Source organism: Cynocephalus volans, chromosome 2, assembly GCF_027409185.1.
Source record: "Cynocephalus volans isolate mCynVol1 chromosome 2, mCynVol1.pri, whole genome shotgun sequence".
NCBI classification, from domain to species: domain Eukaryota; kingdom Metazoa; phylum Chordata; class Mammalia; order Dermoptera; family Cynocephalidae; genus Cynocephalus; species Cynocephalus volans.
The window spans coordinates 172,468,596-172,482,826 of record NC_084461.1 but is presented as its reverse complement, the minus strand read 5'-3'; the positions used below and the strand labels follow the sequence as shown (position 1 = coordinate 172,482,826).

The window sequence follows — 14,231 nt, the reverse complement described above, 5'->3', positions numbered from 1 at the left end:
TCCTTTAGGGCACTCATTCTGGTTCACTCCCAAGAAACCCCACCACCCTTTGACCCCAGTCTCCAAGGCTGGTGGGTGGGGTTCAAGGTCCCGACTCCCCCATAAAGCACCAGTTCTACTGCAGAATTCACCCTGGCTGCAGCTTGAGGGATGGGAAGGCCTTACCTCGAGTTTTGTTTTCTTTGGAAAGGAGAGAGATGATCTTTCCTTCCTGAAGGTAGATGAAGAATTGGTAGCGATGGAAGCCACTGTGTGCTGGTGGGGAGGGGGCCTGGTAGGCTGTGGGTAGAAAAAAGGAGAAGGGTGGGCTCCATACTACCCAGGGCAGAGCTCCTGATTGCAACTGCTTCTGGCTGTTCTGAAAAAGAATCATCCATGTCTTTCCATGGTCCCTGCTGCCCTTCCTAGTGTCCCAGATGTAGGCTCACCCATTGCAAACCATTAGGATTTATATTTGGCAGGATCTTGCCTTCAGTTAAGAAGTATGTTTTTGTGGGGAGTGGGGAGTGGGAGAGACGGTGGTCCAGGAGGAAACGCTCCGGGCTGGCTTGAAGGTCTTGGGTGCTGGCGTGGCTCCCAGGCCTTGCTGGGCCAGTGGGTGTTGGTATTGTCCTGTTTTTGCTTTAGTCTATCCTGATGGATTTCCTGCCTCAAGAGAAACCCATCTTCCTCTGCGAGTGTGTTTGGCAGTAGATTTTTATTTATTTTTTCAGCATTTCCTTATGAACTCAATCCCCAAAGAAGCCAATTTCTTGGCTGAGTCTGGAGGATCTGGAAGTGGTTACAGAGGTGGGTGGGATGGGGTTCAAAGTTTTGATCATGGGAGCTGCAGGAGCTGGGTGCTGGGGACACCAGGAGAAGGCCCGTCTTCCCCTTCTTCACTCTCCCTCTGAGAGGCTGGACTTTTCTGGGGCAAAAGTGGGGTGGGGACATTCCTTATCTGTCCCCCAAGTCTGTGCATGGAGCCAGGGTCTTGCTGGCCCAAACTGGGTCTCCAGCTGAGCTTCCCCCCAAGAGTTCCTTCCCTTTCCCACCTCCCTCCCTGTCTCCATCTCCCTTTGCAAGGAGAAGAGCCAGTCCAGGGCCAAGGATCTTCCTGGGGTGGGGGAAGGAGCGTTTGCAATGAGGATGCTGGTGGGAGGGAGCCTTGGTACTTTATGGCCATCTCCCCCTCCTCCTCATTAAACAAAGGAGCAACTTGCTGTTAGGAGCTGTTGGAAGTGTTTCTCATTGTGCACTTCCGGCGACTGGGGCCTCCAGCGTGCCAACAGCCAGGGGAATTCCTGATTATTCATCTTTCCATGAGTTTTTGGATTGCAGATTGTGTTTGTGTGCATGTGTGTGTGTGTGTGTGTGTGTGTGTATGTGTGTGTATGCGCAGAGCGAGAACAGAGCAGGGTGTGCTGGGAGCCATGTGAGTTTATGTGGTTTGGGGTCTATACTCAGGGCAGGTGTGTGTACTGGAAGGGCCTGTGTACAAAGGCCTCGAGGTCTCTGTTGGTGTGTGTGTAAATGTGTGTAAATTGGCACTTCTTCACCAACACTGCCACTGGTGAGAGAGGCTTCTGCGCCTAGTTGGGTGTGGGAGTGTCTCTTTGTGGAGGGCAGTTGTGATGGGTCAGCTTCCAGCGAGGCTGGTGGGTATGTGGGCTACACTTGAGGGTGGGCATGTTCCATGCTGCTGAAGACAGGGGACCGTGATTCTGTGTGGACGAGTCTGAAGTGAGAACTTGCTGGTTCTATGGAATGGGAAATTTATCTTCAGGGGAGATAGATATTCAACTGCTCTCACTAGGGCTTTCCTGAAGAATCCCCCCTTTGAAAACTCCCAAAACAGAGATGCAAGGTGGGGAGGAAGGGGAGGGGCACACGCATATTGAGCCACTTCTCTGGGCCAGGCCTGTGGCTTCACTCATCACTTGGTGAGGTAGGCCCCATCTCCTTTTCCTGGACGAGGAAACTGAGGCTCCGAGAGATGAAACCAGGCTGACAGTAGGCAGTGGAGTTGGCATTTGAATCTGGGCCTATCTGGGGCCCAAACCCAGCCTGCCTCACGGGACCATGAGGCTGGTTTTGTGCTCAGTACCCTTGCCAGAGGCAGCTTAGCACCTCCTTCAAGTTGAGCAGAGGGTGGGCATCTGAGAGGGGGGTGCTGGGGGGGTGCCGAGGGTGGGAAGGGGAGGGCATCCAGCATGCCAGACCTCTGCATTTGGAAGCTGGCTCCACCCCTCACAAACTGTGTGCCATGGGGCAGCTCAGTCTGGCCTCAGATTCATTCTCTTTACAACTGAGATGGTGACCTTAAAAGACAGGTATGGAGATGAAATCAATGACATCAGAGCACTCCAGGAAACTCTCAGAAGTGCTATGATTACATTTCCTGTGGTCTGCACTGAGGGCCTGGCTGGGGGAAGGGGTGCTGGAGGGTCTTACTCACCTGATAACTCCTGGCCCTGAATCTTCCCTTGCTTTATGTCAGCGCCCTGAAAATAGAGACAGGAAGGACCGCAGGTTACTCCTGCGGCAGCGAAGGCCTTCCCAGCCACACTTCAGTCCACGTGGGTTCTGTGGAGTGTTTCTCTCTCCGAGGGAGTGGGACGGCAGAGGTGGAAGATGCAGGGCTACTCCCGTGAGATGGGCCTTTGGGGTTTTGGAATGGGTGCCTCGGGGTCCAGGGAGGGAGGAGAGGCACAGATGTTGCTGAGGTGATCTGGAGGCAAGGGGTGGATCACTTGAGCTCTGGGGAATACTGGCGGGACACTTCCCAAAGGACTGCCCCACAATCACCACCTGCCTCTGCAACTGGGCACAGGACATAACTGTCATCCTGCAGGGTGTGGTCAGATCTAAGGGAGGGGCTGACAGTCCTCAGGGGCTCGCTAATCAGCCCTTGCTTTCAGGAGAGAGGATTCAGCTCTTTTGGAGCCTTTAGAATATTAGGCCAACAGCCGTCTGAGCAACCAGAAGGGGAAGGGAGGGCCGGAGGCCAGACTGCTTGATTCTGCAGCAGCTTCCTTCCCAGCCCCCAGGTGACTCAGCCCACAACACCCCTGGCAGTTTCTTTGGTCACTGGGATAGCCTCAGTGTCCCCCCCTCCTCTTTCCCTCCCACCCCCAGTGTCTGTGGGATAATGAGGTGATCCTGGGGGCGGGCGCTAATTACTGTTTGTGCAGGACTGGGAGATGCGCACATGAAAGGGATGGAGCTGGGCCCCTGGGTCTGTGCCACAGTGTGGGGCCCCAGGCCATGCCAGCCAGCCCTGCAGCCCCTAGGGGTGGGGTTTTATAGGCTTAATGAAGGCGATTAGCGTGGCTCTTAACTGAGTCTGCCAGCACCTAACTGTGCCCTGGCCACCTTTCCACCAAGCCCTTCTGGGTGCAGGCCCTTGCCCTCCCGCTGCAGACAGGGGGTGGGGGGAGCCTGGGAGGCCCCACTTGACTCTGGGTAAGTGTGTGTGGGGGTAAGATCAACCCCTAGCTTGTGGTTTACTTTGTACAAGACTGAAGTCCTGCTCACCACTCCAGAGCCCACCTGATCGCCCTTTAAGCTTCAGCGACCATTCTCGCTTTGGGCCTCCTTTGCCAATATCCCCCTCCCCAGGCCCATTCCTATGGTTCACATTTGGTTGGGAGAAGGGGCAGGAGACTGTGGAAGGACAGACCCTCACACCATAAGCCACTCCGCACTTGCTCTTCACCCTCTGCAGGTGAATCTCTTTCCTCTGACATCCTCCTTCCGAACCCCACTCTTTCCTGCGCAGGCGCATCCAGGCAGCCTTCGAGCTCAGTCCCACCAGCACAGCAGTATGCACTCCGGCTCTGCCTTGCCACTCTCTTGGCGCATCCCCTTGAGCCCCCTGCACTTGGGGCCTAGCATTATGCAGGGCTGGCACTGTCCAGTGCTGGGGTGGCTAGGGGCCGAGAGGCTGGGCTCCGGGATAGGGATAAGGGGTTGCAGGACGAGGCCCCTGCCCTTGATGCTCGTCTCTTCCAGAAGAGGAGGCCTAGCAGCCTCTCTCCCAAAATAGCTCTTCCGGCCACCCTAGAAAGAGTGGGGGATGGGGGCTGAGCCCTGAGGAGCCAAGCCCAGCCTGCTCTCTGCTCCCAGCCTCCTCCTTATTCTTTCCAAGCCAGCCCAGCCAGCGGTTTGTTTAAACACAATAGCAACCGAAGCTGGCTGTTTCTTTTCAATTCCCCACGGGCTTGGGTCCCACCCAAGGTGAGGGCAGGGAGCGGGTGGAGGTGGGGGTTGGGCCTGACGGGTCAGGCAGTTGGTTTGCCGGAGCAGTGCCTGAGCCACGTGGAAAGTCTGATCTGAGCCTTGATCGGGTGGGAAGGCTCTCCCTCCCATCCCTCTCATCCTGGGGAACGTTTTCTCAGTCATTGGGCCGGGCTCAGCAGAGCTCATGCACACCCTTGGGAGGGTCCACTGAAGCAAGTCCCCAGCCCTGCTGCCGCCCTCCCCGGCTGCCCTGCACACCCTGCCCTTGCTGGGCTGGGGCACTGGTCCTGTGGATAGAATCTGGTCTTGCTGACAGGAGGGCAGGGAAAGCCCTGGTGGCAGAGGCGGCGCAGCAGCGTGTGTAGGTGTAGCTGCTGTCCACTCTGGTTGGGCTGAAGCTCAGCTGAGCTCCTGTGAGCCTTAAACCCTCCCTCACTGGTCAGTCCTGGGTGAGGGGTGGTGGTGCAAAATTTCTACCATAGAGTCAATGCCTGGTGGGGGTCTTAGGAAATCAGATTCTAAAAGGTGAGAAAGTTGGGCCCCAGAGAGGTCAAAGGACGCGTCCTGAGCCATACAAACAGTGAGTGGGAGAATCCCAGAATGACCCTGAGGCCTTGGAGACCATCTAGCTCAAGGTCTTATGACTTTTGACCAGCAGTGCTGTCCTGTGCTTCTTCTAGGTGTCATGACTAACCCATCGTTTTTCTGGGAGGCATCACTTTTGGAAGACCATTATGAAAACACACAGTACCCGGAGAGCTAGGGCTGCTTGCGGTGGCAATGGTCCCCTGACCCCATTTAAGCTCTTCTCAAATATCTTCATGGATTTGAATATTACATGGAGCTGGCAATCACCTCAGAAAGCTGGAACTCTCCCAGGATGGATGAAATTCAGGGAAGCTTCAGGAGCTAAGGGGGAAATCTATAGTTCTGAGCCCTGTCCCAGGATGCCAGGCTGGGGATGTGCCTTGTAAGGTCGGGGGGACAAGCCCAGTGTTTGAGGAACAGAGACTCCACACTTGTCAAGTCTCTTTGGAGAACCTACGGGGGAGAGGGGCTGCTCAGAGTGCCCCACAGCTTGGGCCCCTCCCCTTCCCCTCGCTGCCTCCACCTGCCCCACCGCAGCCTCCAGATGTGTGTTCTCCTCTTTAAGATGAGCTGGGCACGTCTTAAAGGAGCATGAGCTCCTTATTAGAGCTAAGACAGGCTGACATTTTCAAAAAGAACTTGTCTAAATGCTAAGGTTAAAAAAAAGGAAATCATTACAGAAATAAACAGCATAGATGTAGTTTGGTTTCTGATCCCCAAGAACATTGAAAATCCTGGGATGGGTTCTTCAGGATAGCAAGGACAGGAGCACCTGGGGTATTTAGGTGAGGTGTGCCTGGGAGGACATTCTGGGCCCTTTGGAGTGTCAGGGACTGACAGGTCAGGGATGGCCTTGGAAAGGCAACTCTTACCCTCATCAGCATCCTCTGGAGACTGGGCATTGGATACCCATGACCCTCCTAGCAAGGGGAGGCGAGGGGAGGTGGAATACTGCTCAGTAGGATCCTTAAATACTTGGCATGTAAGGAGATTAATAGTCACTCTTTTCTCTTAGAAGTTGGTCCCAGATGGTGTGTGTGTGTGCTTACGTGTGCGTGTGTGTAGCATACTGGGTATGTGCACGACTACTCGGTATAGGAACAGGTACAAGTTATTTGAATTGCAGAGAAAGAGCTTGACTCTGTGGACACTTTGCGGGGATTTCTGGGTTTACAGAACATGAGGTTTCTTTCCAGCTCCCTCCCACCGCAGAGTTCACTTCTCTGTCAAGCTAGTTTGGAACTGGCGTGTGAGATACAAAAAGTTGAGGCACAACTGAGAGTCACAGCAGCCCCATTCCAGGACCAGGGGATGCAGACTGTCTTTTCAGACTTGTTCTAACTGACTTGTCTCAGGTCAAGTGCAGAGTACGGTGCTGGACCCAGGGGTCTGCCCCCACCACTATTACCTTGCATTTGTAAGGAGCTTTTAGTGTTTATTCTCCAGGGCATCATACAACTGATCTCACAATATCCCATGCCTGGGAAGGGCAGAGATCATTATTCCCACTGAACTGGAAAGAAACCAGAGAAGCTTCAGCTCTTCAAGGGTAGGGACTGCATCCTGCCCACGTTTTTAGCCCATGAGAAGTTTTGTGCACAGTGGGTGTGATAGAGGTTGTGGGTGCCCTGGCCCATCCCTGAGCCCTTGCCACTCTGTCAGCTCCACTTCCGACCTCCACCTTTGTTTCCGGACCCCAGGGGACTGCTAGAGAACTGCATTTTCTGAGTGTCCAGAGACACCCCATCTCCACCTTGGGGAACCCCCCCTAGGACAAGGCTGTTTGGTGGGATTTGGTTTGTGAGGTCTGGTGTGTGAGGAAGGGGCCTGGCTCCTTGATGGTCCCAGCAGAGCCACTAGCCCAGTTTCCTCATTCTCCTTCAGTTACCTACAAGCAACTGGCCACCCACCTGGGCATTTGCGAAGGTCCTGGGTACTCAGGCTTGCTGACCCCGGAGCAGAGGGTCAGCGGCATATCTCCTTGAGTGCAAGGGAGATGATTTAATCTCTTCACCCAGCTCTTCCCAATTGGACAGGAGGATTCAATCACTTCTCCTGCCTGGCTACAAACCCCTATCAGAGTGGGAGGTCTCCTTTTTTGATCTCTTGGGGGATGGGGGTGTGCATCAGAAGAGTCCCTAGCTTGAAAGATGAGGCACAGAAAGGCGTTATGGAGATAAGGGAGAGGGGAGCAAAAAATGAGCAAAACAGAGCACTTGGGGGGAAATGGAAAAAAGAAAAAAAAGAAAAAAGGGAAAATAGAGACGGAGTTCTCAGCTCTCTGACACTGGCACCAAATGAGAAAGCTCCTTGCTGTTTTGCACAGCTGCCTGCAAGCTGCCAAGTGGCAAAGGATCTAGGAAAGGCACAGGATTGGAAAGTGCTACCCAGCAATCTGTGTATTCTGCAATTACCAAAGGGTAAGTGAATAGAAAGCATTGACAGCTCCCAGGTTCAGATCCCCAGGATCTGCGCTGCCAGGCCACCTAATGCCAGCCTGGGGAAGACACATCCCAGGAAACTGGTGCCTGCTCCAAGGGAAAGGCTTCCAGTCAATTAACCCTGTGGTCTGCTCTTTTGCCCTGGGCCTGGGGAAAGAGGGACAGCCACTGAGGTGGGTGGAACGAAGTCCGTGGAAGGTGGTGAGAAGGAGGCACAGAGCTGAGCACCTCCTGGGAGCTGAGTGCTTCAAGACTCCAAGGTGTAGGATGGGCAATTATCTTGTGCACCAGTTTCCTGCAAGAAATATCAGCATCAAAGTCCTGATAAGCCACTTCCCAGCACCTTCACAGGCAGTGGGGACATCATGCTGAATACTGTCTTTAGACTATGCCAGCGATGGGCAGCAGATCACCACCCTGTTATCCTGGCACAGATTGGCAACAGGACCCCTGGGTTTTAACTTTTAGTTTGGCTTCAAATCCGAGGTTGGTTACTTCCCTGGGTGTCCAGATGCCGAAGCAGGGTGGGGTGGGGTGTGGTGTGGGGGAATGATTTGCTTCTTGGAGTAAGTGGTTACCTAGGATGGGAGGTGGAGCGTCACCCAGAACTTCACCACCCTCCATGACACTGGGTTAAGAGGCGAGATTTCCCAAGACCAAGGTCAACGTTGTCTGTGGCTTGAAAAGTACAGGCTGTCCAGGGCCTTGTTCAGGCCATGTGGAAGTGCATGCGGTTGCCAAATAAGTCATGCTGTCTTGCACCTGTGTATGTGTGATAGTATCTAGCACTGGCTGGCCCCAAGGAGGGATGAATGAGTGAATGGGAGGCTCTGTGCTGGAGTTAGAAATGTAAGTAAGACACAGTTCGTGATACGAGGAGCTCATGGTCTATAAATAATGACAGATAAATCAACAAAGAAGTAACTACTGTAGGCCTAGATAACTGACGGAAGATATTACTGTTTGGGGGTGGTGATTAGAGAAGGATATGGAAAGGATGCAAAACTCTGTCTGGGACTTGAAGGATGTGTAGGAGTTTTTCAGTTTTCCAGTGGACGAGATAGGGGAGGCGAAGACAGCATAAGCTGAGGAAACTGCCTAAGTGATGCAAAAGTGTATGAGCGAGATACAGGAAGATTTCAAATGGCCTGGCTGTCTGCCGAAGCCAGAACCGGTGTGTGTGCCTGGAAGAGACTCAAGATAAGGCTGGAAACATGGGCTGTGGTTAGGCTTGAATGGCCGGCAAAGCGACCAGCAACCTAAATGTTGGGTCCGCAGATCCCAGGCAAGGCTTTTTGTATTTTCCAAATGCTCAGCAACTGTGTCTCAGGAAAGTCACCAGAGCGGGCTGGCTGAATGGTCTCTCTAGTCAAGAAGGATGTGGATGGGGTCAGGCTTTGGGACACTGTGGCTGAATGCTATCATTCACTGATGGCCTCGCTTGGGGCAGGTGAGTCTGGGACCCCAAAACCCAAACACCTCCTTTTTACAAACAGTCATTTTTTGTTTCAGGTTATATGTTCATTGTAGGAAAATTTTAAAACACGGAAAGGCACTAGAAAGAAAAACAATCCCCTGAATCATACTACATAGAGATAACTGCCTTGAGAACGTCTCTCCTTTCTTTGCATTTGAGTCCCAAAGCTTCTTGTCACACAGGTGTCAACTTTGAGTCCCTGGCCCCTCTGATTGGCTGGGCTTCCCATCTGTCTGCCCTTGGGATCTCCTGCTTGGGGAAACTTGTGCGGTTTACTTTCAGTCCCTGAAGCTCAGACAGCAGATTGAGCCATGCTCTTTGACACTTGCTTGTCATGGGTCACTCATTCTTGAGATGTGGCTCATGGGTAGAGTTAGGAGGAGGGAGGGAAGAAGAAAAGGAATAAAGAACACAACATATGGTCTTATTAAACCTGTTCCACTTAGAAGGAGACAAGAGGTATTGATAGGTTGAAAGCAAATATCATGCACTGATAGCAAAATATGATTACTATGTGCTGGTGTCAGCTTAGACTTAAGACTGACATTCTAGATACTGGAACAAAAGCTGAAGTTTTTGGTATCAACATCAAGCTTCCAGAATGCCTCATTTATTTGGAATCATGCAGGGAATTGGGTAGTCCTCATAAATACATTTCTCTGATGTCTTGAATCTCATATTTTTAGTTCCCACCTCTTTTTATCTTAACTACTTTGGATAGCCATCTTATTAAAATACTCATTCTTCTTAAACATACTACATGGAGGATACCCTATGCAATTTTAAACACCACTGAGGTTGTCACTATGAATACGGATTTTGCACCCTACCACAGCACCAGACTGCAATGCTGAAAAGCAGAGAATAGGCCATTCAGCCTTCCACCTGCTCCAATGTCCTTAGGGGCCAAGAATTGAGTGTATACGTAGGGGAACCTCCTCTCGTGGAGCGCATATAGCATGGCAGGCGTCTTGCCAGGGTCTTTACGTGCGTTGGCTCAGTCTGGTCTCCGCCTTCTGGGAAATTCCCTGCAAAGGCGCAGTGTCCCCCAGGAGACCCCTCCCTTGGAGAGCAAAGTTGTGTCTCGTGGTCTGATTTCTGGCAGCCACAAGAACTGGAGATGTGGAGCCCTCAGTTAAAGCGGCCCTACTAGATGAGTGACTCCGTGTCTAACACGGTCGTTGTCCTGCCGGGCAACCTGGGCTTCCATCCAATGTCATCACCAATTAGCTACAGGACTTTGAGCAAGATGCTTAATTTCCCAGCATGTCAGTCTCCGTACCTATAAAGTGGTGATGATAATGATACCTGCCCTGGTTTCCTCACAGAGTTGTGAAGATGCAATTAGGAAATGGAATGTTCTAAAGCCCCACGGCGCCATCCAAGTGTAAGGGTCACTGCTGAGCTGGGCTCCCGGCTGAGCTCTGCAGAGAGAGGCCAGCGGAGAAAGGAAAGAGGCTCAGTGGCTGCCTGGGTTGTGGCCAGAAGGGTGGGACGCTGCCTCATCCTCACCCAGAACCATCGAAACCCATCCTGTGTGCTCTCCTGGCTGCGACGGTCCCAAGAAGTCTCCTGGTAGGGTCAGCCTCATGAGGCTAATGACTGTGCCGTGGGCTAAGAGGTTACTCGGCTGTGAACGTGGGGCCCATCCCGCTGGGCCTGTACTCACCCAGGGTGTGCAGAGCGAGCGGCACATAATGTTTATTAATATGCCTTGATGAGGGGCATTAATGTCTCCTAATGACACCATCTGAGCCCGGCCTCTTTCCTTCTCTGGCGCCTTGCTCCTTTCTAGTTCCCTCCATCCTGTGGAGACACACACTGCCCCAGACACAGAGAGACAAAGGCAGGACTGGAAGAGGCCCAGGAGAGAGCTGTTGCTGCAGGGGGAGAGGGTTCGGGATGGGAGTGTCCAGTCACAAGGATCAGACAATGCCACTGGTCCGGCAGTCAGGTGGAAACTTGGCCAGAAACTGCTTGGTAATGGGAGCTACAGAAGCAGAACAGTGGCAAGACTTTTGCAGAGCTGGTGGGAAGGGCAGTGGTGGGGGGCAGATAGGAGAGCCTGGGGCTTGGGAACTGGCTGCCGTCAGGGAGCAGATGGGAGGAGGCCCCCTTGTCACCCGGGGGCTGGGGCTAAGAGGGCCAGGGTGGCAAGGGCAAGGGCCAGAGACATGGAGGACAGTGAGTCACGCACACTCTCAATACCCTCCATGTACACACGTTCACACACATTCACATGTGTGCTCACATACACACACATGTACCCACTTACACACACTGACAACACACCCACACACTCCCAGTATGCTCATGCACATACATGCTCACACACACCTGTATACTCACATGTTCTTACACAATCCACGCTCACACATGCACATGCATGCTCACACACGCATGCTCACATATACACATGTACACACGTGTTCACACATATACACTCACATACGTCCCTGACACTCCCACACACTCTCCTTTCAGTCTTTCCCTGGGGCGGGTACATATGTCAGGGGCTGAGCATGATAAGGAGGACAGGGAAAGGGGACAGTTGGTTGCGGGGCTGAAGCTCGGACCATGGGATTAGGAAAAGTGGGTGTGGGAAACTCTAGGCCCCTGGTAGGGGTCCAGGACCAGCAGATGACTGATCAGGACTGAGGTCTGTGAATAAACCAAGCTGGTCTGTTACCCACTGAGGGTCTGAGAGCTGGTGGGATGGGGGTGTACTGGGAGGAGGTGGAAGAGGAGGCAGGTGGGGGCATCCTGACCTGCAACCCTGCCCTCCTCCCAGCGCTGTATGTAGGAGGCAGCAGGTCGGCTGCAGGTCGGCTGCAGGTCGGCTGCAGCGGCTGAAGAATTAGGGGACGAGTGCAGTTAATCCCTAAAACAAACAGGGCTTGGGAAGCTGCAACCCAGCTGGAGAGGAGGAGCTGCAGGTTGAGCTCCCCAGCCCTGCTCCTGTGGCTCTTGCTGTCTCCTCTCCAGCACTCAGCCTTTCCGGCTGGGGGGCTGGAGCCCCAGGAGAGGAGGAGAGGAGGACCTGGGGAGGCCCAGTACACTGGGGGGAGGTGACCCCACCAGACCTCTGCACCCTGTCTCCTGCTGGATGGGGCCCGGCAGCCCCTAGCACCCACCTGGATGGTGCCTGGCAGCTGTACCCAGGGCTTATGAGTGAGCAGGGAGTGCTGGTGTCTTGAACCCCACCCCATTGGCTCCCTTGTGGCTGCGATCATTGCATGGGGGGCACCCCCAGTCCTGCAGTGTGTGCCCAGCAGTCTCTTGCTCCTGGTGCGAACAATCCACCTGTCTCCCCTCTATTCTGCTAAGAGGTGCCCCTCAGCCCCCCTCTCTGACCCATCCTGCTCTCTCCTGCCAAATAGGAAATGGTCCACTGTCTTTGGGCTCCTCTGTCCTCTCCTCATCCCATGTGCGAGACAAGGGTTGTCCTGGGGAGCCCAGGCCACAAAGGCTAGGCTGGGGGATGGAGAGGGGAGGGGAGACTCTAACATGGCCTCTTTGGGGGAAGCTCGTAGCAGCAGTGGGAGTTGGAGATTCCTGGCCCTGTTCTCTGCTTTGTCTCCCTCTTTCCCCCTATTTTAGGTTTCCATACTTAGGTCTGGTGGGAAGAGAAAGCATAATCCACCCTTTTGATCCTGTCCTTTCCCTTCCCACCAGTGAGCCTAGGCCTCGGGCTGCCTTGTAAACAGGAAGGAAGGGAGGGAGAGAGGTAAGGAAAGAGACAGGGACTCTGGAAGAAAGGTCAGGAATTTTAAGCAAGAAGAGACGTTGGCAAGATCTGGAGGCTGTGTGAAACCCTGTGCTCATTAGAGAGTGTGACAGTAAGCAGAAACAAAGCTCCATTCAAATTGCACCTTGCTCTTTTCTGAGGGACTGAAGGTGAACTTGGCCTCAGTCCCCTAGCCCCTTGCTACCAAACTGTGGTTCTCAGAGCAGCAGCAGCAGCATAGTCTGGGGGCTGATTAGAAGTGCGGAAGCTGGGGCTCCATCCCAGACCTAGTGAATCAGAATTTTCCTTCTAATGAGAACCTGAGGTGATTCACATGCACATTAAAGTCTGTGAAGCACCATCCCAGAGTCCTGCCCAATTCCCCTGGGGTCTCTGGGCCCGGGAAGGAGACTCCTCATCAGATCTGTGGCGGCAGCAACGACGGGAACCATCTGAGCTCCTGAGCCTGACAGTGTCCCTTTTCCTGTCTCTTCCAGACTCTGGAGCCCCCTTAGAGTCCCCCTTCCCTGGCAGGACCAGGCTGACCTTCAGGTCCCAAGGTGGGCCCAGCTCTCAAGTCAAATGGTGCAGGTCAGGCTCCTGGGCGGGCAGAGCAGATGGGATGCCTGGAGGCGTCGGGTTGGGCCGGGACTGGGAGGCACAGGCCTTAGTGTGCATGCTCTAGTCCCTCTGTCCCTGAGCCAGGGAAGCAGCCCAGGTCAGTGACTCTAGTGCCACCCGCTGTGAGTTCCTGGGGAGAGGGGGAGGGTGCTGGGCATGCTGTCTGGCGGGATGCAGGGGGTTTGTGTCCTCCTTTTCCTAGATCATGCTCTGTGTGAGGAGGGGGCGTTCAAGGAGCTGAGGGACCCAGGGAAGAGATGGCAGGAGGCTGTGAGAGAACAGTTACTCTTCCTTGTGGTCTGTAGGCCAGAGGAGGGTCTGTAGGTCAGGACCCACTCTAGGTTCCTGGTCCCAGCAGGAGGCTGGCAGCCATGTAACTGCCTTGGTTTCTCTCCTCAGAGATGCCCCAGCCAGTTCCTATGCCTGGCGAGCTGCCATTCTGCCCTCACATCCCTTGATTATGTTGGGGCCTGTGGGGTGGGCCTCTGTGCCCCTTCCTGCCTGTGTCAATCCGGGGTCATTTGGGCTGAGAGAACAGTGGAGGTTGCCCCCTGTGGCCCGTGAGGGTGCAGGGCGGCACAGTCGTCTGCCAGGCCCAGGTCTTGCCCTCGTTCTGGTGTGTCACTTTTTACAGTGCCCAGCAGGCAAATGCCAATCTGGGGAGTTTGGCAATTACACTGAAACAAACAACCGAGACTGAGCTCAGTCAGCTCCACCCTGACCTCACAGTTGGTCCTGTCCGTCTCTGGAGTGCTTCAGGGACTGATGCAACCCCAGGGAGAGGAAAGGAGGTCTCTGGCCTCTCTGGCAAGGCCAGCTGAACCTGGATCACGGCGCTGCCCCTTTAGTGGGTGGTCAGAGGGCTGCTCTGCTAAGCCCCATAGGCCGACGGGAGGGTCTGTGTGCAGGAGAACCCTAGCTGCTCCTGCAGCCGGTGCTGCCTTCCTCCCAGTGGGCAGGAGAGCTGGGCTAGGGGCTGTCTGTGGTGCTTGGCTTCCAGCCCTGTGGGGAGCATCATCAGTCTCAGAGTGTGTTGAAATGGGTCTTTGCACAACCTTGAGGAGGACCCAGGGTTCCAGGTGACAGTGCCCAGGGGCATGAGGAGATGGAGGAAAGGGGATGGGTAACAGAAGGGCAGAAACCCAAAGGGGGTCAA

General features: G+C 54.1%; 1 protein-coding gene across 1 annotated transcript in view; it reads right to left on the bottom strand.

Annotated features, from left to right (window-relative positions):
• The window catches only part of PEBP4 (phosphatidylethanolamine binding protein 4), a 188,013-nt gene that overhangs the window by 10,649 nt on the left and 163,133 nt on the right, over window positions 1-14,231 (bottom strand). Inside the window, 2 exon segments of the mRNA XM_063087712.1 lie at window positions 166-279; window positions 2,438-2,483. Coding sequence (XP_062943782.1) covers window positions 166-279; window positions 2,438-2,483 — 160 coding nt within the window.